The sequence below is a fragment of the Plectrocnemia conspersa genome, unplaced genomic scaffold (assembly GCF_051122295.1).
Source record: "Plectrocnemia conspersa isolate PC_06_02 unplaced genomic scaffold, ASM5112229v1 ptg000011l, whole genome shotgun sequence".
In the NCBI taxonomy this organism is placed as follows: Eukaryota; Metazoa; Arthropoda; class Insecta; order Trichoptera; family Polycentropodidae; genus Plectrocnemia; species Plectrocnemia conspersa.
Window position 1 is genome coordinate 17,394,566 of NW_028277175.1, and position 24,702 is coordinate 17,419,267.

General features: G+C 32.2%; 1 protein-coding gene across 2 annotated transcripts; it reads left to right on the forward strand.

The window, feature by feature from the left end:
• Positions 1–1,655: 1,655 nt before the first annotated feature.
• Positions 1,656–24,415, forward strand: LOC148229755 (midasin). Of its 2 annotated transcripts, none has more exons than XM_088198040.1 (42): positions 1,656–1,826; positions 2,012–2,268; positions 2,340–2,573; positions 2,643–3,326; positions 3,389–4,977; positions 5,847–6,012; positions 6,073–8,368; positions 8,535–9,377; positions 9,448–9,576; positions 10,150–10,300; positions 10,370–10,602; positions 10,661–10,860; positions 11,039–11,220; positions 11,288–13,052; positions 13,119–13,336; positions 13,426–13,543; positions 13,632–14,364; positions 14,428–14,951; positions 15,014–15,190; positions 15,453–15,895; positions 15,962–16,122; positions 16,191–16,417; positions 16,485–16,735; positions 16,804–17,021; positions 17,089–17,265; positions 17,528–17,743; positions 17,820–18,037; positions 18,110–18,272; positions 18,582–19,696; positions 19,764–19,890; positions 20,234–20,366; positions 20,427–20,496; positions 20,569–20,788; positions 20,853–20,960; positions 21,023–21,196; positions 21,272–21,601; positions 21,674–21,863; positions 21,924–22,093; positions 22,287–22,821; positions 23,463–23,668; positions 23,741–24,094; positions 24,160–24,415. In XM_088198040.1, the coding sequence occupies exons 1-42, from the start codon at positions 1,728–1,730 to the stop codon at positions 24,349–24,351; spliced, it is 16,596 nt and encodes a 5,531-aa protein (XP_088054166.1). In that variant the 5' UTR covers positions 1,656–1,727; the 3' UTR covers positions 24,352–24,415. The 2 variants fall into 2 exon arrangements, with proteins under 2 accessions (XP_088054166.1, XP_088054167.1); XM_088198041.1 differs by having other exon boundaries at positions 17,089–17,244.
• The last annotated feature ends 287 nt before the right edge of the window (positions 24,416–24,702 follow it).

The window sequence follows — 24,702 nt, forward strand, 5'->3', positions numbered from 1 at the left end:
TTATATCAATAAACAAACATTTTTAGTCGTATTGTTGGAAATATGGAGTGAACAAAAAAAAATCTATTCGTCGGTCCGCGAGCTGGCTCGCGTACACACACCTACACACACATGAACGCGCGCGGCACTATACAAGCGAACGACAAGCAGGGTCATGCTCACACTGAGACAATTTTAATATATAAATCTGCAACGCATTTTTTCTTCGTCTGACCTACATCCTGTTATAAAAATTTACAAATCGACAAGATTTCTTTGATGCATACAAAATCACATATATCGTACACAAAAATAACCCTAATAACCAAACCGTTTGTTTTTGATCAATGGTGTTTGCAATTGGTTGTTGTTGAAGGTTGTCATATTTCTTTATATATAAAAATAATAAATAATAAAACTTGATAGCAAGATACGATGTTACATTTAACTATATATAATTATATGTATAATTTATAATATATACATATTCTTCTTCTTCTTCTTCCACGGCACTACAACCGGTGATCGGTTTTGGCATTTCCACCTAATTTCTTGTAGGGCTTCTAGATATATCTTGAGTTTTAGTATTTCTTCCGATATTGTTTGTATTTTTCCTGGTAGTAATATTGCACATTCCAGCTTCCAAAATTGAAGTCCAATCGTTTATCTAGATTTCGATCGTCTAGGTCATTATGAATCGGGGCGGATTTATTATTTCTTTGTAATTTTTTCATAACTATTTGGATTTATCCACGTTGGTTGGTTTGCTCCATGATAGAAACCCTCCTCCTTTATCCGGGCTTGGGACCGGCAAGAGTGCAACATATCTACACTCCAGGCGGAATATGTAATATATATTACACACACACACACATATATATACAATAAATAATAAACTTTTCGACCATCGTGACGCATTGGGGTAACCTGTTAGGTCACGATGGTATTAATTTAATGTAAATAAATAGAACAAGTAAAATAAAATGATTCTACGACAAGGAATCGTTTTTGTTATTATTATTATTATTATTTAATATTTACTAAGAGTTAATATTGATATTTTATTAATTATATCTTATTTATATTTATTATTAAGTATTTAATAGTAATTATTATTATTATTATTTAATTATTACAAACAATAAAAACCAATCACAAAAACAGTTGACAATATTAAAACAGTCGAAATAACGTATAAATATATTCACAAGTATTTACAAATCACAATTATCATTGAAATATTGCTGACATAATTTAATTTCGATTCATAAATTAAAGTATAAAAAAACGAATTTCCGCGATGCGTTTGTGCTAACCCTAAAAGTGGTCTAAATAAGCACGATCGAAACCACGCGCGAAATACAAACGACTAAAATTAAGGCGTGACTTTATAATTATATATACCACTGTTTCATCGCAAATTCTATAAATAAAATCACTGAAATCGTTTACTAGGAACTCAAACTGATTTTTAAAACATATATTGCCAACTTTTACCTTTCCGTTTCTTTAAAAAACGAAGGTTTTAACGAGCGCATCATATCATGCGCTTGGCGTTAGACAGTAGATTTAGTTGCGCATCATATCATGCGCTTGGCGTTGAAAGGATTAATAAGTATTGTAAAATTGTTTTTAAATTTAGTGTGTACATGAGGTGGCGTACAGTAATTTACTTGGTAGCCATTCACAAGTGTCATTCGCACGTGGTGGTGGCACATGCGGCTAGTTGAAATTAGCGAGCGGTAAAAATGGCGGCGGAAGCTCGAGATGTCTTAACCAAAGGCATTTCAAAGCTCCGGCAACTGGATTTATCCGCTTATATCCAACAGCAATGTTCTGACCTTGAAGTACGTACATATTAATATTTTTCCGATAATCCAAACAAAAAACAAACAAAACTTGCACAATTAATCTATATAAAATTGTATATAATTACATTAAATATGTTTTTAACAAAAATATAAAAATATATTCATAAACATGAGATGTTGACGTTTTTATAATTAATAAGTAATGATTATTTTATTTGCAGAACCTCATAAAACAAGAAAATTTATCTTATAAAGATGTTTTCAAAGTACTCTACCTATTATTACTGAAACCACAATACACTACAACAATTACGAAATGTTTTCCCAATACAATACTACAAATCTTGAACGAAAACATCAGTTTAAAGAAAGACGAGTATGAGCAAAATAATATCAATTGCGATATTGAAAAACAACAATTGCACATAGAAAATTGTGTCGTTTTGGCTAAGCTGATCCGACATTCAAATATTTTGCAGTGAGAAATTTTACTTTAATTTAATTTAAATTATGATATTAATATTTTATTTTAATTATGGTTCATTTTAGATTTGCTTTTCAATATTTTGATTTATATCCATCTCCTTTCGAATGGGAAAGTGATATTAGATGCTATTTAAAAAAGCGAAAAACTTCCCTTACAACAAATACCATAACTGATGTAGAAATAGTCGAAAGCTGCCATAGATTTTTAAACGTTGCGCCGAACGTATTTAGGACTAAATGGAAATGGTCTAAGTTTATCGACAGATTTATACAGAGTGAAGATAATCAAATCAAATGGTATATAAACACAATAACTACATACAGAACTTATGTTATAATTTAGTAATACTTATTTGTATTTTTCAGGTTGATGTGTCAATGTATCTCTATATTAACAGGAATGTCCGAGTTGCAGACCAATAAATTAAAAAACAATTTGATATCCGATTCTCAAATATCAAGGAAATTATTATTAAAATATTCAGACTCAAAAGATTATGAAAATTATTTCAACTCAACCGATCTATCCGTAGAAAATATTAACATACTTAGCGATTTTGTGATCGACGTTTCAGGAATACTTCTACCGGTTAACGACGCTTCCAATAAACAAGACGGTTTCTTAGTCAATGTGAAATCGACATTAGACAATTTGAGAAGCTTAGCATTAGCGATTGTGTCGGGAAAGGCTGTGTGTCTCACTGGTCCAGTCGGATGTGGAAAAACTGCTCTAGTGGAACATTTAGCATGCTTAACAGGAAGAAAAGACACGTGTTTGAAAAAAGTACAACTCGGAGATCAGACAGATTCAAGGTCTCTATTAGGCACTTATAGATGCACCGATGTTCCTGGAGAATTTGTGTGGCAGCCCGGCGTATTAACGCAGGCCGTACAACAAGGCCACTGGCTTTTACTCGAAGATATAGATTGCGCTGCTATTGACGTGGCCTCTGTTTTAAGTTCTCTATTGGAAAGAAACGTGTTATCAGTACCAGGATATAGAGATTCTATTCCAATCGTCCCTGGATTTCAATTATTCGTTACAAAACGGTAATATTATCATTAAATGTATACATTATATATTAATATTTATATATTATTGTCTGTTTCAGGACTGTAAGTAGCATAACTGGAAATTACAAGCAAAACTCGAATACCAGTATTCTTCTAGAAAAAAATTTGATTCAAATAAACGTTGAGCCTTTATCAAGAAGTGAATTGATCACAGTCGTAGAAGTACTATTTCCACAGCTCAAAACTATATCATCTCGAATGATTGACGTGTTTATGCTGTTTTCGTCCGGAAGTCATCATTCTTCGCTTCAAACGTCCGAAAATGATGAAAATATATCGCCTTTAGTGAAAACGTTACCAATTATGTATAATTCCGAATTATTATCACTCAAGACTGGAAGATTGACGTCTACAAGAGATTTATTAAAATGGTGCTCAAGGGCCATAATCGATTTCAATATTTCAAGTGCAGAATCAGCTTTGAAAGTGTTACAAGATGCAATAGATATTTTTGCATGTTCATTACCGGATAATGAATCTAGAATTTTATTCGCAACCACTATAGGAGCTTTTTTGGGTATTGTGGAAAATAAATCTGAATACTATTGCACTACATATAAACCGTCAATAACGTTGAATCCCAATTCTTTGTTAATCGGACGAGCAAAAGTTCCAAGAAAGCAATTGTCTTTAGATTCGATAAACTTCAAAGAAAGAAAAGTCACATTTTCGTATACGAGACCATCGTTATGTCTTTTAGAAAGAATCGCTTGTTGCGTCAATATGAATGAACCTGTTTTGTTAGTCGGTGAAACCGGTACAGGAAAAACATCTTCAGTTCAATATTTAGCTAAAGAAACTGGTCATAAGTTAATAGTCATAAACATGAATCAACAATCAGATTCAGCCGATTTATTAGGCGGGTACAAACCAGTCGATCTGAAGTATATAATTTCACCGATTAAGAACGAGTTTGAACATCTCTTCAGGAATTATTTTGACGGTGTAAAAAACGCCAAGTTTCTAGAACACATCTCGAATACGTTTTATGCGAGCGATTGGAAAATCCTCATGGTGTTGATGAAGCAAAGTCAAGAAGCTGCTGTGCATAGATTGAAAATGACTATAGGCAAAGAAGTAAAAGGCATCGCTAGCCACAAAAACGATGAAGATTATAAATTAAAAATGTTCAAAAGTTGGAAAAATTTTGGAAAAAAGTTAGATAAATTGGAGTTGCAAATCAAGTCTCAAGCTTCGTTAGCTTTCTCATTCATAGAAGGTTCGTTAGTGAACGCTCTGAAAGAAGGTCATTGGGTTTTGTTGGACGAAATCAATTTGGCGTCGGTTGAAACGCTCGAATGCTTATCGGGGCTTTTAGAAGGACAGAATAATTCCATCAGTCTGATTGAACGCGGAGACGATTGTGCTGTTGAACGACATAAAGACTTCACTCTGTTTGCTTGTATGAATCCGGCGACTGATGTTGGTAAGAAAGATTTACCAGCTGGACTAAGAAATCGATTCACAGAATTCTTTGTCGATGAATTGAGTGATCGGAACGATTTTTTATTATTGATCGGTGATTATATTAGAAACATGGGAGTAGAACCATCAATCATTGAGTCAATATATAAATTTTATTTGAGCATTCGAAAAGAGTCAAAGCTCACACTGATGGACGGAACAGGTAATAATGATTTATTTATTCTATAATATTATAATAGGATCAAGGGTGCTACTAATATTTCAGCACTAGTTAACCTCTTAACCGGACAGTTTCTTATTACGTAATTAAAAATAGTTGATTCTGAATGGGCAGTTAAATTTGTCAAATTTAAATTCTTTCAAAGTTAAATGTACCTGTTATAAAATAAACAGAACATAGAGAGGATGACTATAAAGTTTGTCACAGAACAGTATATATATATTTTTTTTTGGGCGGTGAGATACTTTCCCTCTTGATCGCTCGCGTGTTAAGTGACGAGAGTGAGTGAGAGATAAGAGCATGCGGTCAGCATGCCCTTATCTCTCATTCACTCTCGCTATGTTAGTTTAAGTTATGTTTTATTGCTTTCCTTCGCCCTTGAATTAAACTTCCGGTGACATTTTATGATGTATAAATAATACAAAGAAATAATTATATTTCCATACCAGAAAAATACATTGTCGAGCAAGTAACTGTCATACTCCGTTCCTAATCGGTTGTAGTCACCAAATGTCAGAAAGTGAGTTTGTCAGATTTATATGCTATATGTATTTTTTTGCATTTTCGTATACAAAATTTTGTACGAAATATTTAATATCAAAATATTTTTTAAATGTATTTGAAAAGAAAATTCCATTGAAATTAAAGTGCCAGGTCGGCGTCCTGGGTCATAAAAAGTACCAAGGCGATGCCCTGGCACATGATCATGATGCTTTTAGACGTCATGTCCAGTTAAGAGGTTAAACAATGCCAATTTATATTTAGCTCTTTTTCTGCGTAATTTTATTTTACAAAAACCTATGATTTGGACTTTAGTTATCATCTATATTTTAAAAAATCTAATATTTTAGGACAATCTCCACATTATTCACTAAGAACGTTGTGCAGAGCATTAACGGCGGCACCCACTGCTTATTGTGGTACTGTTACTCGTTCTTTATACGAAACAATGTGCTTAAGTTTTCTTACGCAGCTTGATAGCACTTCACATCCCAAAGTTCAAGGCATGATTGCCAGGTTAGTGTTAAATTGTTTTATAAAACAAAAATTAATTAATCAATTTAATTTTAATTCCAGTGCCGTGTTGGGGAAAAAATCTTTAAAAAGCATCACTCAACAGCCGATACCAGAACCGAATAAGAAAGACGAGATATTTCTTAACTTTGAGGGTTACTGGATATGTCAAGGAAAATTAGAGCCGAATATTCCAAACGATTACGTATTGACGCATTCCATTAGAAAGAATTTAAGGGATTTAGTGAGAATAATATCGCTAGGAAAGTTACCGATTTTGCTTCAAGGCGATACGTCTGTGGGAAAAACTTCTTTGATCACATATCTAGCTAAAGCTTCCGGTAATTATTGTGTGAGAATCAATAATCATCAGCATACGGACTTACAAGAATATGTGGGATCATATGCCACAGATTCTTCTGGAAAATTAGTTTTTAAAGAAGGCGTTCTAGTCGAAGCCATGAGGAAAGGTTATTGGATAATCTTGGACGAATTAAATTTAGCTCCTAGTGATGTTTTAGAAGCACTCAATCGAGTTTTAGATGACAATAAAGAATTATTTATCCCTGAAACGCAACAGACGGTTAAAGCTGATCCAAAGTTTATATTGTTTGCGACTCAAAATCCACCCGGATTATACGGCGGTAGAAAGTTACTGTCTCGTGCGTTCAGAAACAGATTTGTAGAGCTCCACTTTGACGAAATACCAAAGAGCGAATTGGAAGTTATATTGCATCAAAGGTGTGACATGCCTTTGTCATATTGTAAAAAAGTATTGGCCGTAATGACGGAACTGCAAGTCAGGAGAAGAGGATCTGCAGCCGTTCAAGGCAAAGAAGGCTTTATCACGTTGAGAGATTTATTCAGATGGGGAGAGCGATATAAGATCGCTTCTAATCGCGACACTTTGATAGGAAAATATTACGATTGGGATCAACACATTGCTGATGAAGGCTATTTAGTTTTGGCCGGTAAAGTGAGACAACCAGAAGAACGATCTATAATACAAGAAGTCCTTCAGAAGCATATCAAACGAGAAGTTAACCCTAACAATCTGTTTTCATTGCACGAAAACACTTCTTCTGTAACTCGTACGATTTTAGAGAGCATATTAAATATTCAAATAGATAATTTCAAGCATCTCGTATGGACGTTCAACATGAGAAGATTAGCCGTTTTGGTGGCTAAAGCGTTTCTGTTCAAAGAACCGGTTCTGTTAGTTGGAGAGACTGGATGCGGAAAGACAACCGTTTGCCAAGTTTTGGCCGCTAAAAGAAATTGTTTGCTTACGTCTGTTAATTGCCATATGCACACTGAAAGCTCAGACTTTTTGGGTGGTTTAAGACCTGTACGACATCATACCGATGACGGTAAACTCTTCGAGTGGGTCGACGGTCCGTTGGTTGAAACGATGAAATCTGGTGGAATATTTCTCTCTGATGAAATATCTCTAGCTGATGATAGTGTGTTGGAGCGACTTAATTCGCTTTTAGAACCTGAAAGACAAATTCTTTTAGCCGAGAAGGGTATCAGTATGGAAGATGATTTGTCTTACGTAGTAACGGCCGCAGAGGATTTCAGATTCATCGGAACGATGAATCCTGGAGGTGATTATGGAAAAAAAGAGTTATCACCAGCGTTAAGAAACAGATTTACTGAAATATGGTGCGATCATATAATTCATAGAGAAGATCTAATTGCAGTTCTTCAAAAAAGCTTAAATAATGATGTTATCGAAAAGTTAGATAGCTTTGATATTTGTGCTTCAATATTCGATTTCGTTCAATGGTTCAAGAAGACGAAAATCGGCGAAAGATTTCCTTGCAGTATAAGAGATCTGCTGTCATGGATTCATTTTATAAACGAGGCTGTTATCAATCGTAATATTAGTATTTGTGAAGCTTATTTACATGGAGCTGGACTTGTGTTCTTAGACAGTTTGGGTTCGAGCATATCAGGCTCTGAAAGTGATTCAGAATTGCATAAAATGAAAGAAGAGGCCGTAGCATTGCTAATGAAGCAAATTAATATTGCAGATTTAAAAGATGTCGATTATGTGTCTAGTTTATTATTATCGAAGAGCGACTCTAAACTTTTAGCAGTTAAAAAAGAAGATATGTTCGGAATCGAGCCGTTCTTTATAGAATGCGGAAATGTTGATCTTACGGATAAAAATGAAAGCTTCAACTTCATGGCTCCGACTACTGGCTTGAATACTTTAAGAATATTACGGGGTCTTCAATTAAACAAGGCAATTTTATTAGAGGGGAGTCCTGGAGTCGGCAAAACAAGCTTAGTTACTGCTCTGGCAAAAACATCTGGACATAGAGTGCTGCGTATAAATTTGAGCGATCAAACGGTAACTATATTATATATCTTAACTTAACTCATCTGTATATAATTTAAAATCTTAATCGTTTCATCTTTGCAAGATGGAAAGGAGATGTGTTTATATATAAATACAAATTTTACAAATTCATTAGATAATTCAATACAAGTATATAATCATATCTTATAATTTACAGGATATTAGTGATTTATTCGGCGCTGATTTGCCGACGGCAGATGGAAGTTTTGCATGGCGTGAAGGTGCTTTTCTGACCGCTTTACAAAATGGAGATTGGATATTGTTGGATGAATTAAATTTAGCTCCTCAACCGGTCTTAGAAGGCCTGAACGCTTGCTTGGATCATCGTGGTGAAATTTTTATACCTGAGCTGAATAAAACGTTTGTTGTCAAGATAGAAACGAGAATATTTGCATGCCAGAACCCGTTGCAACAAGGCGGTGCAAGAAGAGGCTTACCAAAATCGTTCTTAAATAGATTCACTCAAGTGTACATCGATACGTTATCATCTCAAGACTTGCTCTTTATAACGCATTCGCAATTTCCACTCATTCCTCAAGATTTGCTCAGCAAAATGATTCAATTCAACGCTCAAATTTTACATGAGACGTCTAATTACATGTGGGGCTATAAAGGTAGTCCTTGGGAGTTGAACTTGAGAGATATTCAGCGGTGGTGTGAAGGAATAATGAGAGATGATATTTCTGAAGCTTATAAGAAATACATACCAGGAAAGATAGCGCAGATTTTATATGTCGACAGAATGAGAACTTTAGAAGATAAGAATCAAGTTAAAACTATTTACGAAAGCATTTTTAAAGACTACCCTTTGAGTGACAATTTATCTACTTTTTATATCACTCATGAAGATATTCACATTGGAAACGCGTCGATGAAAAGGAATACTGACGGCGTTAATAAAAATATGTTTATAGATAAGAAGATGTTAGTATTGAGGAATCAATTACCAGTATTGAAATCTTTAATGCAGTGTATTAATATGAACTGGTTATCTATAATCGTAAGAATAATATTTTGTTTGTGTATATTGGCTTGATAGAATAAATTATGTAATTTTTTCTTTCGCTTAGGTCGGACCAACTGCCAGTGGTAAAAGTAGTTGTGTTCAAGTCATATCACAATTAGCTGGTAGCGATTTGAAGATTCTACCAGTGACTTCAGCAATGGATACGGCAGATATTCTTGGCGGCTTTGAGCAAGTATGTACATAGATAAAATAAGAAAAGTAAACTGAATATTTATATATTTGATTTTTGTAATTAATAATACGATTTCACTGCGGTTATTCTTTTTTTGAATGAGCACTTTCAATCGCAATATGGCGATCATCTTCAGGTGCTGAATCGAACAGAATGTATTTTTTTTCTTTTCGTCGCAGCAATTCTAATCTATTCTTGCAAAAATCGATTGACCATTATTTTTTTGCACAATTCAGCACCTGAAGATGATCGCCACATTGCGATTTAAAGCGTTTAGAGGTTTGCGAGTATTAATATTATTTAAATCTCTGAATTCATCGCAATGAGAACTTACTGTTCGATATTTCGGCTGTGATACTCCAACCATGCTCACGAATTTTCAGCAACTAAAATTGTTGAAAATTCGTAACCATGGCTGGAGTGTCCGAAAGCCGAATCCGACATACGTATATATATTCTATACTGTCGCGGGCATGCTTGAACAGATCTAGTACATATCAAATTCTTAATGTGTATCAATTAATGGATATTTGTCTTCTGCATATCAAAAATAATTTATATTTATCATTTCAGGCAGATTATAACAGACACTTAGAAGTTGCTTCTAATAAGATTGAAGAGATGCTCTTACTGTCAGCTCAAAAGTCTCTATCTAAAACTAGCTTTAATGAAATGTCATGTTTATTACATGAGTGGGAAATCTTTAAGTTTTTGGATGATGAAGGTATTGTGCTTTAAAAATATTTTATTTGACTCCATCTATTATTTTAATACAATATGTATATGTTTTTAGTATCAAACGAAAAACGAACGATTGCGCTAGAAACTAAACATTATATGAACAAATTAAACCAATTGAAGAAAGTCACTGAGAATTTATCGATGTTGCATTCTAATGATGAATTTATAAAAATCGACTTATTGAATATACAGAATCAACTTCAAGAGATTGAAAGAGTCTTAGAAAAAGACCAGAGCATCAACGCTGGCGGAAGATTCGAATGGATAGATTCGTTGCTGATTAAGGTAAATTAGTTTCATTGGATTTCTATAATGTTTATGATAATTTATTTTTCAATTTTAGTGCTTATTGGATGGATCTTGGTTATTGATTGATAATGTGAACTTCTGCTCTTCGGCTGTATTAGACAGATTGAATTGCTTACTTGAACCAAATGGCGCTCTCAATATACCCGAAAGAGGAGATTCTTTAAGTGACATTAGACCTCATCCTAATTTTAGAATGTTTTTCACCATGGATCCGAAGAATGGTGAAATATCCAGGTATTTTCATATTATCTTAATTACTACTTAATGCACTTTAGAACAGAATTTCGCTCTAGTGTAACACTAATGTAGTTTTTCATGCTATTTCAAAATCTTTTTACGCATATACCCACTTATATTTATAACCAATTATAAATAAGATAATGAAGAATTTGTCTTATTTTTTTTATTTTAGAGCAATGAGAAATCGTGGCGTTGAAATATACATTGTAGGTCCGGAAGATTACTCAAATGAATTAATAACGTCTACTATACCTTTATTAGATCTTCAAGCATTATTAAGCTCAACTGGATTACCAGATAGTTTACATCCCGTGTTTTTATCTAATCATGAACATTTGTGTTCGTTTATACAAGGTAAATTGATACATTTGATATGATAAATCACAGTACTTTTTTAATTGATTTTTAATTATAATTTCAGGTTATGAGAAACCATCTCAATGTCATTTGCTTCAAGCTGCATTTTTGACATGCCAACAATTAACCAGGGGTGTATCTATCCAGAGCGCTATAGTGAACAGTTTTTCTGACGTGTACATCAAATCTAGAACGTCTTCAGATTTTATCGGTTATAATAAAACAATAGCTGAACACAAAAATATTATGTTGAGAGATTTGATTGAAAATGTTACTAAATATTCGAGTAACGAAGAAATACTTTCTTTGGATTTGCTTCCGTCGCATACTTTTTCATGCAGATCGTTAACAAGCTGCGTGCAGCTATCTAGAATTAAACAAGAATCATACTTTTTATATTTGCTCTTAAAAAAGTATTCAATGGAACAGTTCGATTACAAAGATTCTCTCAATATATCTGCAATGTTTTATAATCTTTATCATCAATCTGCTTCTGTTGATAATAGTTTAAAACACGACTTCATCGATAATATGCTTTCAAATGTACGTTTTGCTTCTGAGTCGGATTTGTCATGGTGTAAATCTTTGAATAATAATTTATATGCGGCGATGAATACTTTTAAGATTGACGAAGATGACTATCCGTGGGATTCTAAGCTATTACCCGAAGTTTATAAATTGAACAAATCTAACAGCAGCGCTGTTAATAAATTGTGTGGTTATTTATATTTTATGACTACGTCCGCACAACGTAAGTTTTTAAGTAGCGATTCAGACTGCATCACAATGATGAACTATTCTAAGAACGTTTTAAACGAACGGTTATGCGACGATCACTCTGATTTTCCGCTCTTGAAACATTGTTCTGAACTGATTGTAAAATGTGACGGATTGATCAAGATAATCTTACAACATCCTAAAACAGAATTAACCGACGAGACATGGTCTGATAAAATAACACGATTGGGATGGTTGAACAGATTCTATAAAGTTTGCTATTTACCGTTATTTGAGACCGTAACTGCCGGTTCAAAAAAGAGGCAAATCATCAAAGAAGAATCTTTGAAGAGTTTATTATTGCATTACAAATGGTTGATAAAATACTTCTATCGGCAGCTCATTAAAGACTATAAAGATCCGCACGTATTAATACGCAACATGGATATGCTGATGATGAAAATAGACAATAGTATATTGACCTCCAAATCTCCGTTCAAATCGATCTGCAAAAGGATGAATAAAATATTGGGACAACCTTCTCTGTATCCAAATAATGCTGTATATTCACTGTGTGCCTTTCGTAATAATTATATAAGCAATCACGTTTCAATTAAGTTCTTAAATCGAAATTTCGGTTCTTCGGATATAGAATTGATCAGTATCAATACAGCTAATATTGAACGACAATATTTATTGAGCATTAAAAACATGTTTGACTATCCAGATGGAGATTTCCATATTAAAACTGATTTAATAAACGATCAGCTTAAGAAAAGTCAGTCTGAAATAGTTATCGATACAAATGTAAACAACAATGCAAATAATACGTTTGATTATGAATCGAAATTATGGCCTATCAAAGATTATATTATGCAAAAAGTTGTTAATCTATATAAAAATAGATTGTTCATGAACTTTTTGGAATCTAGCAAACGTTCTTGTGATTATAAAATTACTAAAAATACATCAGATTATCTTCATTATAAAAAAATCTTAACTCATCTTGCGAATAATATTGATAAGTTAAATTTCTGCCCCCCAAAACTATCGTGCCTCATATCCAATTGGTTGTTGAGCATTGAGGACGATTCCAACAAAGATTTGATCAGGTACTTGATATTATTTTATATAAATTGAAAAAAACATTGCTATAAATTGACTTATTATTATTTTAGTTTATCAGAGCATTCTTTAGAGATTTGGAATCTTATTTCCGAATATAACGACAACTCGCCAACGACTAATACCTCTTATTGGTTAAATTGGAAAGTACAGATGTTGGAAATGGATGAAACAGATTATAACCAAGTCGAATATGAACCAATGGCTTACAATTTTCCATACGTTACTTATAACACAATCAAATTGATTCTTAACAGCAATAGCGATAAAGGTACATATTTCAATCACTCATAAAAACACTTCTGCTTAAGCTAATTATCCTGCAGGATGTTAAGTATGCTTATCATAATTATATTTCAGATATGTTGACTCCTGCACCGTTATTTGGATGGCAACAAAGATCTAAACAACTTGCTAATTTACATCATTTATTATGCCGTAACACAGCGATAACATGCTCTTCAAACTTTTATAGTGTGTAAGTAGATTTTGTGTTGTTTTTATTTTTTCAATATCATTAACAATTTATAAGATTTTTCGCAATCTTACAAATATGATTTTTCCAGACTTCAAAACGTACAAACACTTCTGATTAACTTTGAACGCTTCGTCATATGCTTGGATAACATTCTATTCAAGAAAATTGTCAAAATCAACGAGTCTTTTTCGTTAATTGCGCAAAATGATCAAAGTGTACCTAACATTGTCGAAAGAACAATTTGTCTTCTAAACAAATTGTATGAAATTGAAGATATTGACTTCTCACCAGAAATGATAAACTTCAAAGACGATTTCATCACATGGATTAAAAAATGCTCCATAATGTATTCATATTTAAACAATCGGATAAATAGTGGATGTATTAAGGATGAAGATCTTGACGATATATCGTTCAGAATGGCTAGCATGTGGACTCTTTTCTCAATGTGTAATATAGTAATTTTCTCTGATATAAATACTATTGATGTTGTTAAAAAAGATGAATTTAAGATTAAATACATGATGGAAGATATTAATATGATCGAGTGCTTATTGGAAGTGAAGCTATTACAAAAAATTGTCCAAGGAAACATTTATATAAAAAATAGTGACTTGAAAGCCATATTTAATTGGAAGAGTGATGATATAATCAATGATGTAGAAGTTAATATTAGTGGTCTGTATGAAAAGTTATCTGACGGACATCCTCACGATGATTCTCTATTAGATAAGAGAAGAGTTGTTAAAGATAATTTGGAAAAATTATCTAATGCTAGGAGTTACAGACCTACTGAGCCGAATTATGATGATTTGACAAAGGTATATTCTTTCTTTACTTATCAATCTCAATCTTATGTTAACGTAAAATATTATTTATTATAGGAGTTCTCTTACTTTGTAAACTCAATTGGAAACTCAAAAATAATCATGGAGCATTACCAAAACATGGTCGAAGTACAAAATCAACTTCAACATATTCTAAAATCCGACAAGTCCGTTTTAAACATACCTAATTTATTACAACAAGCAAACGATGTCGTTAAAAGGTTTTCAATGTGGAAGTATTCGATGAAGAACTTTTACGCAAAGACTTCGAAGAAGTTCTCCGAAGTCTTTCCCGATGTCATGACGCCGTTTTTAAACTGTATCACACAACTGCTCTATGGATTGAATCTCTTGAAAGATTCTTTATTGAAATCGACTACGATGGTCAAAGACGCGAGATGCGATACTACAGTTATTAAAAAATACAGCGAACACTTGATCAGATTTCCGATCATGACTGATGAATGCGAAGACTCTGTTGCTATGATCGATGTATTCACATCGGACGGTTTCAAACAGTTTGTGAATCAAAACAGGTGTTCTAAAGATGATGATATATCAGAAAAATTACAAAGTTACAGGTAAGTTTATTTTATTATTATTTGGTATTATTTTTTTATTGTATTGATTTTTTTTATCCAAGGATTTTAAAAATGAGTCTTCAAGAAATTTATTGCAAAATTGTGACAAATGGTACTATTGATCAAGAAAGTTGGAAGCTCTTCTATTCGATATTGAACGAATTTGTAGCTACTTGGCAAATGCAGCAAGCCAGTATTGAATTGAAGAAACAAGAAGAAGATTCACTTTACGTTAATAAGTAAGAGTTTTAGGATTATGTGTATTGATGTAATTCTCAATTGCTTCATAAATAGATTTTCTAAATCATCTGAAAATATTAAATGATATTTGTACTGTATAGTGATGCTCACATTCGCCTGCAGGCTGGAACGGAGTGTTGCCATCGTACAATGCTCCTTTCGGGCTTGAACCATATTATTTTCTATGATGCTACATATTTTCTTTCTCTAGAAAAAAATAACTCACTTTTTTATAATTTGTATTTTATTATCATTTTTTAGAACCTTCTGTGACGAACCAACTGAAGAAGAACAATTAGAAATCGACTTGAAAGAACAATATCCCTCCTATACAGACCAAGACTTTTCTGACTTTAAAATTATTGATAATACATACACAAAGATTTCAAAATCGCAAATCGCTAAAAATAAGTTGAATAAAGAAATTCAACATTTCTTCACGGTCAACGATGTAGGGATGATAGCATCCATTCACTCGAACATTGTAAAAAGTTTTACGAAAGCCGAATGGTTGCCTAAATTGAAGGTCAATAAACTATCGTGCGATTATATAACACCTCTCATGGAACGATACAAATTATTTGGAACATATTTAGATAACGTACTTAATGGATTAAGTGAATCGATGAATTCAGAGACACTATCGAGTCTATTAGTGTTTACGGCGTATGCAAGAGGTGTTGTCGATGGAGAAGATTATTTAGGTAAATATTAAAATAACACGGATCAAATCTGTAATCACTATAATAAATCTTTATTAATATTTGCAGAAAATAATTCTAATATGATCAACACGGGAAGCAGTACGCCTAATTTCTATTTGAGTCCTTGGGTTCGCGAGACTAAAAAATGTTTACCTACTTTAGAATTAGTTAAGGCGAAGACTTTAACTTTGTTAGAACAATGGCCTGATTATCCGACTCTTAAAGATGTAATTGTTTAAATTGAAAGATATATTTAATCATTTATTTAATAATAATTATTATTATATTTTTTTAGATAATAATAGTAATTGACCGTATTTTAAATTTTCCCGTTACGAGTCCAATTGCTAGATTTTTGACCGGATTCGAACTTTTGAGGGATAAAATAGAAGAATGGAATAAAAATGCTCATCAAGGAAACAACATGATCGATCTAGCTTTAGTGGTTGCTCAGCATATTGTTACTTGGAGAAAGATCGAGTTAACCGGGTGGAAAAATAGTTTAAATAACTCGTTCGAAAGGTAGTAGTCTAATTAATTTCTGGTCTGTTCTAACTGGTTCAATTTATAATAAAATTCATCTTAATAGGTTGGAATTTGAAGCTAACAAGTGGTGGTTCCATATATATGCTCTATTGGACTGTTTCATATATGAAAAACCTATGAGTTCTAACCAAAATAACGTAAATGCTGGATCAGATATTATGTGTCATCTTCAATTTGTGTCAGCAATTCGAGAGTTTATCGAAAAGTCACCTTTGGTAGAATTTAATAAACGATTGGATATATTGTTCACTTTCCATTGCCATGCTGTAAATATGGCACAGTCGAATAGACGAGGTAAGATACTTATTATAAATTTTATAAGATGTGATTTGTCATGTCACTATTTTTTACGTATCTTTCAGACGAGGCTATATCGATTCTGTGGAACCTGCATAAATATTACTCTCAATATTCCGATCAAATCATCAAAATCATTAAAAGTAAACGTGCACCAATTGAAAAGAAACTCAAAGACTTTGTTAAAATATGCACATGGGACAGAGATTTGAGCTATTGGGCTGTGAAAGAATTAGTGCATAAAACTCACAAAACCCTCCACAAGCATGTTAAGGAATTCGAGGTATTTTTTAAAAATAATTTCTAATAAATAATTGATTAGCAACTACAAAAAAATAAATGTTTTATAGGCACTTCTGCAAACGGGTGTTTATAATTATTTAACGTTAGACTCTATAGTCGAACAGTTGTCTACTTCGACTGGGATATGGGACCGCCCTAAAAGAACGAGTACTATCACTACTACTTCACTACATCATTACATGGTGGATCCACAAAATTATACGGTCGGTCTGAGAATTTTAAAGGTAGTTTTGATATACAGTAAACCCCCCAATAACATGGTAAATTGGGGACGTGCTATTTGTGTGCTCGTTACTTTATGTGTGAGCGAGCCATAGAGATAATATCTCACCACATGCGCCTGATTCGTAAGTACATATTGAAAAAATTGTATGAGTATTTTCTAGTCGCATAACATAGCACGTCCCCAATTTACCGTGTTATTGGAGGGTCTACTGTATGATGTTAATAATTAGATTGCTTTTAAACTATTATTTTTTATTGCAGAAGTATTTCAACAATGAGAATCTTTCTGATGATAAAGAGTACGAAGTTTTCAATATCACAATCAATCTATTGGGTAGAATCGAATCTTTGACTTCGAAAGCGAAGAATATTTGCAAATTGACTATATCTAAGGCTGCGTATCCACATTTAATACAAAATTTAGACGGATTGACAACACAATTCATTGATAATGTGCATTATTTAAAAAGTTTAGATGTACGTATTATATAAATTGTATCTTTTTAAATAATTATAATCAATTTGACTATTATGTTATGTTTGTGTATTTTAGATCTCTCCTACTTTGTCTAAAGAAAAACAGAAATCTTTAGCTAAAAATCAACTTCAACAGAAGAGAAAAGCTCTTTCGGATTTATTCAGAACATTAACTCGATTGGGCGTGTCGTATAAAGCCGGTTTAATGGAATTTTCACTAAATAAAGGCGATATCTTAAACTTCAAGTTGCCTCCAATCGATTTGGATTCAATGTTGTCCTATTTAGATAACAAGTTAGTGTTTTCAAAGTTAAACAATGTAATATATAGAGTAGAATTTATAATATTTTTATTTTACAATTTTAGACGTAGTGATACATTGTTGTTATCAATTTGGCAAGGATGTGAAGGGTATTATCAACGCTGCATTGCTCAAATCAGCAATTTGAAAGTGACACTCTTATCTCCTAATCCGCAACTTGGGCCGGAAAACATTGAAAGGATTAAAGGATGTGCTGTCAATATGATGGTAAAAAATCAACTTATTTTGTTGTATATATTACAGTGAATATATATTTTTACTGGCATTTCAGTGAAATCATATCAGAATACATTTTCACCAGTAAATATATATTTCTACTAGTGAAATTATATACTGCTCTAAGCTGTCATTTGACATGCATGAAATATCCACTTGTATGCTTTTGAAAAAAACATGTTTATGTTGATTAAAATATAAATATCGACTAATAACCTAACTTTTATAAAAATAATTATATATATACTGTGCGTTTTCACCCCACTCCAATATATAATATAATGTATATTCTTTTTTTAGGTAATGATTCAAAATCAAAAATTGAAGATATGCAAACAATCAAGAAATTTATCTATGTTACGACATCAGATAACTAAAGTAACTGAGTTTTGCGATTTAAATAAACCACATTTAGAACAGTCGTCATTGACTTTATGTCTAAACAGATTATCAAAAATTTATAGCAATATTATTGTGACGATGCAACAGTTTGATTTGCTAATGAAAGCTTATCCTACATCGTGCGAAAATGATACAGACATGTCTTTCGATACAATCTTAAGTGACAATCCTGTATTCAAAATAACTCTTAAAGACCCACAATGGTCAAAAATAAACGATCGCGTTAAAAAATTGATCAATCTAGCAAACAAACAAAACGATAATGTCAATAGCATTAAATCAAACTTACCGTCGATCATATCATTGAATAAAAATAAAATTGACGATCAATTGCTTCTGTGTTCGCCACAAATAGAAATAATGAAATCTTCTCTAACATCATTGTGCGACATTAAAACCGAAATTATGTGTTTGATATCAGATTTTAATCCAAATCTAAGCGCCGAATTTTCTGAATTCAAGAGTCCAATCATCAAATCCATTATTTATTTGAACAGTTGTATAAAAGGTGTTATAGAGGAGATTACTCCTTTGATCACCGACGGAATCAATAATCAAGTTGAATGCATGAACTTGGTTTATCGCACTTCAGCCGACGAGTTTGTGAAACAAGTTGAGGATCTGTTGAGCTTCGTTCTTGTGACCATGCAAGAGATTTTTAAAAAAATTGTCACCGATAAAGATGCGATCAAGTCTGAGGAAGACGATGACGATAAAGACATTTTGGAGAATCATCTTAAGGGTGAACTTTTAGAGAACTTATCTCAAAACGTATCAAGTCTACGTTTGTCCAAATTGAACAGAAAGATCAACACACTCATAACGAAAATGAACATTGTTGAAGATGAAGAGGTTAATATTTGTCGAAAGCAGTTGATCAAGTGTATTCCGCTGTTGGAACAAATAACTCTCTTTTCACAATACTTTTTCACGCAACAAGTGGCCGCTTATCGAGTGTCGACAAAGATGCTTTCAATTATGCTGAACACTTTTGTTGAATTAACACAGAAAGGGTGAGTTAATATATTTCAAAATTGCTCTTGTTCATGGTATAATATTAATTTATTTTATTTTTGATAGATTTTGTACTCCAGCTGATGTTGAGCAAGAAGCTGGGGATGGTAAAGGTCCAGGAAAATTAACCGGCGGTATGGGATTAGCGGATGGAGAAGGAGAGAAGGATGTGTCTGATCAAATAGAAACTCAGGTTCTTATTTATTTTAATTACCTGTTAATTTGAGCTGGCACAGTGGATAAATGCCCCTAATAGTGTAGCGAATTTGAATTTAAATACAAATTTAAACATTTATAATAATCGTACCGAGCTTTAAAAGCTCTTGAAAAATATAATTTATTCATAATACATCATTAACTTTAAAAATACTACTCTAATCCTAAATAGTATCGTATTTTATAAAAAAATCTTTATACCCTTTCTACATATCAACAAATCCGGCATAGAATAAAAAACTATGCTAATAAAACTTCCTATATTTGCACTCAGCATATGAGAGATGAAAAGAATTTAAAATATAATCTGGTTAATTTAGGACCAATTGGACGATGCCAGAAAACCCGGAGAAGAAAAAGAAGATGAAAAAAAAGACTGTAAAGAAGAAGAGAACGGGATTGATATGACAGATGATTTTCAGTCGCATCTTCAAGATGTTGAAAAGAAAGATGGTAAGATTTATAAAATACAAATATAATAACAAAGATTACTAATAAATCGCTTTATATTAGGATCCGATGAAGAATCTGATAATGACGATGTCGATAAAGACATGGGAGAAACTGACAACACAGCTGACAAGTATATATTTATTTTTATAAAAATGTAGATGGTGCTAATTATGCTATTAATAATTCAATTAATTAAACTTAGATTGGATCAACAAATATGGGGCTCCGATGATGAAGAAGAGGAAGAGAATAAGGACAGTAAAAAAGAAGAAAAGGGAGGTGGTGAATCGACCGGTGAAAAGCAAATGGAAGCTAGAGAAGATAATGCTAGCGATGATGATGCAGGGGATTCTAACGAGAAAGATAAAAAGGAAAAGAATGATATTAACGAGATGGAAGAGCCTGAATATGATGAAGATCATGTATGTTATATTATACTAATTAATTACTTCATTTTTTCAATATTTTAATGTGTATATTGCTTAGATCGATCCATATCATGGCAATCAAAAACCTCAACCGGAGACTGAACCGCTAGATCTACCAGATGATGCAAACATCGATGAAAATGAAAAAGACAATGATGAAGAAAATGTATGATTATTATTGATTTGTTACTTTTTTATTTCAGTGATTTATTGACTCATGTATTTCAGAATGAAGAAAATAAAGATCCATTTGAAATTAGCGTAATGAAAGATAAAGTAGCACAAGAAGAGGAAGAAAAAGATGAAAAATCCCACGATAAGAGTCAGAAAGACGATAATGGTGAAGTAAATGAAGATGATTCTGATGATGAAGATAACGTTGAAAATAATCCAGAAGAATCTGTAACTATAATATATTTTTATATTATTGTATTAATATTTTTAGTTAAAACGATTGATTTTTATTTAAATAACTAGGAGAAAAAGTCAGAAGCTGCTGTTGATGATGAAAATGAAAATAATGAAGATGAAGATATGAAACAAGATGAAGAGAATCTCGAAACGGAAGAATTGAAGGAAGATGATAATGATGAAGCAATGCCTCAAGTGCCAGATAAAAAACCAGAAGAACCGAACGAATCTGAGCAAACACACGATGAGGATAAACCTGAGCAAGAGAAATCTTCAAATTTAGATAATAAAATGTCTTCTGAAGATAATTTAGATGATGCTTCAGCTGAGAGTGGTTCGAAGGATATGGTGCAGACAAATCCTGATATAGAAAAACACGAAGACGCGGCTCCTTATGTATTATTTTTTTTTTAGTTTGATCTAAATTATTATTTTATCGTTATGTAATAGTTTATTTTATAATCTTAGGAACAATCTCAAGAACAAGACGGAGATGAACAGAAAGGATTCGGTCAATCGGAGTTGAGTGAAAAACAAAAAGGGCACGTCGGAAATAAAAAGGATAAACCAAAATCTGCCAATGAAAATATGTCTGAAAATGAGAAGCAGCGTGAGAAGAGAAATAAGCCTGGAGATATAGATCAGGATCGTGTATTAGGTTTGTTTTAAAATTACTATTTGTTTAAAACGAGGTGTGGATATATGTTTTATGTTACAGGTGAAATAAAAGAACCAGTCAGAAAAAAAATGAAGACATTAAACATTCAAGATAAGGATAAAGATAATAATGAAGCAGAAGATGAAGAAGAAGGCGTCGGAGAAAACGATGACGAAAATGATGCTGATTTATATCAGCATATTAAACAGGCCAAAGAAACTGATTCACAGGTTTGAATAATTTAATTTCACACATATGTAGAATAAAAAAGTGAGAACCTATGATTAGAGTCGAATTGTAAATTGTAACTAAGCAAAAATTTATTTAGATTTGCCAAATGTTTACAATTATATACAGACCGATACACATTAATATTTATATAAAGATTAAATGCAACAAATTAAATAATGTATTAATTTAAAGGTTATTGATGCTGCTACAAAAGAACAAGCTGAACAACAACCCGTTCCTAGTAAACCTGAAGATGAGGACGCTCAACTTCCAAATCCCGATGATGATATTGAAATGAATATATCTGAAAATGAAGATGTTGAAGAAGATCAAGATAATAAAGTTGAATCTGAAAAGTTCAAAAAAGAAAATAAAAATAAAGAAAACAAATTAGGGAATAAGAATGATAACGGAGATGAAGTACCCGGTGATGTGGGAGTAGAAGTCGAAGGTGAAAATGTTGAAACATTGGGTGCTTTGAGAGGCACTGATACAACTTTCCACACAAAGCTAGATAAAGCTCAGGTTTCATACGGCGGTTTTGAAAAGTTAAATGTGGACGGATCTTCAATTAGACAGTCCCTACAATCTATTGGACCTGATAGGAGTTCTTCGGAAGATGGAGCTATGTGGCAAATGCTGTGGGGAAAGACATCTTCGCAAGCTAGACTTTTGACTGAAAAATTAAGATTGGTTTTGGAGCCGACTGGTCTTAGTCGATTAGCTGGTATGTTATTTATTAATAGTATTATAAATTAATATCGTTCCTAGTGTTGTAAAGTTTTCTGGAAAAATCTTTAGGGGAAAATTCTCTGTGCTAAGAATTATATATAATGATGAAAGAAATACAGAAAATTCTAAACAAACTAAAATAATATTTAATTACATAAAATCAGTATCGTTAAAATATTCATTGAACGAGACTAGTACATTTACATTTAATCAGATTTTGATTAAATTCTTTCTAATTATAAATCATTGCTTGGTCATTAAAAATTTAACACTATAAATTGAACGAGTTTTTTTATTTTTATTACCCAAAGGAATTATAATCTATGTATATTATATAATTTAATTTAAAAAGTATTAATCGAATTCTTGATATTTATGAACTGCCCAAAAACATTGTTGTATTTTATGAAAACAGGCTGTTTAAAATCTGCCCTTTCGATTATGACATGTTAAAATAATATTTTTGTATTAAATTAGACAACTTTTATTATTTACATATCTACTACCAATATAAAATGAAACATAGATTTAGCCATGTTAAAATCATGAGTTTTTATGAGTTTATGAGTTGTGCGTGTTTATTATAATATATTAATAATATTATAAATAATGTATCGAAAAACATTTATTTCACAGGCGATTATCGTACTGGCAAGAGAATAAATATGCGCCGAGTTATTCCTTATATTGCATCACACTTCCGTAAGGATCGTATTTGGTTGAGAAGAACGAGACCAGCTAAGAGAGAGTATCATATAGCTGTTGCAATTGATGATTCAAGTTCAATGTGCGATAATCAATCTAAAGAATTGGCTTTTGAAAGCTTAGCGTTAATATCACAGGTGATTTTCAAACGAATTATAATATATTAATACTTTTACAAAGATTATTTATATCATCTTATATCTTTTTAGTCATTAAATTTGTTAGAAGCTGGAGATCTATCCGTATTGAGCTTCGGAGAAAGTCCAAAAATTATACATTCGTTCAGTGATCAGTTCACCGAACATTCAGGGCATAAGTTGATTCAAAACTTAACTTTCAAACAAACCAAGACCAAAATTGCTCAAATGTTAGAGTTTGCCTCAGCGATGTTCGAAGAATTGTGTTCTGCCAGTAACGCCCCAAATGCTAAATTACTACTAATTGTAAGCGACGGTAGAGGAATATTCTCGGAAGGCGAAACGAAAGTATTGCAAACCATCAGGAAAGTGAGGCAACATGGCGTTTTCATAGTTTACTTGATCGTCGATAATCCTGCGAATCATGCAAGTCAATTTTATTAATTAAATGATATTAAAAATACGGTATTAATTTTATAATTTATTTTTAGGTTTCTATCATGGACATAAGAATGCCAAAATTCGATCCGGTGACGAATCAATTAAAGGATATCAAGCCGTACCTGGATTCTTTCCCATTCCCGTTTTATCTCATTTTAAGAGATATCACAGCACTGCCATCAGTTTTAAGCGATGCTATGAGACAATGGTTTGAACTTGCGGCCAACATGGATAAACATTAGTGTTCGTTTTTTATTTAACAATATTATAATAATAAAGAATAGAATAATAAATATTTTATTATAATCACGCTTATATTTTTTATATTAAACCCTCTCTTCCTTCACTGAATCGTATGAATTTATAGTTTCGAGTCTTCTTTAGACTAAATCTTCCAGATTAAAGTTTTTATTACAATTCAATGTCATTATTATAAAAAATTGTACTGAAAAATAACATTATTTTCAGTTTCAATAATAATAAATTATTAAAAATTTAAATATATGATAAATACATTGTACATATTAAACTTTGTGGGGACCACACAACCACGTTTTTAAAGGACCTCATTCTTGAAACGGTGACCAAAAGTG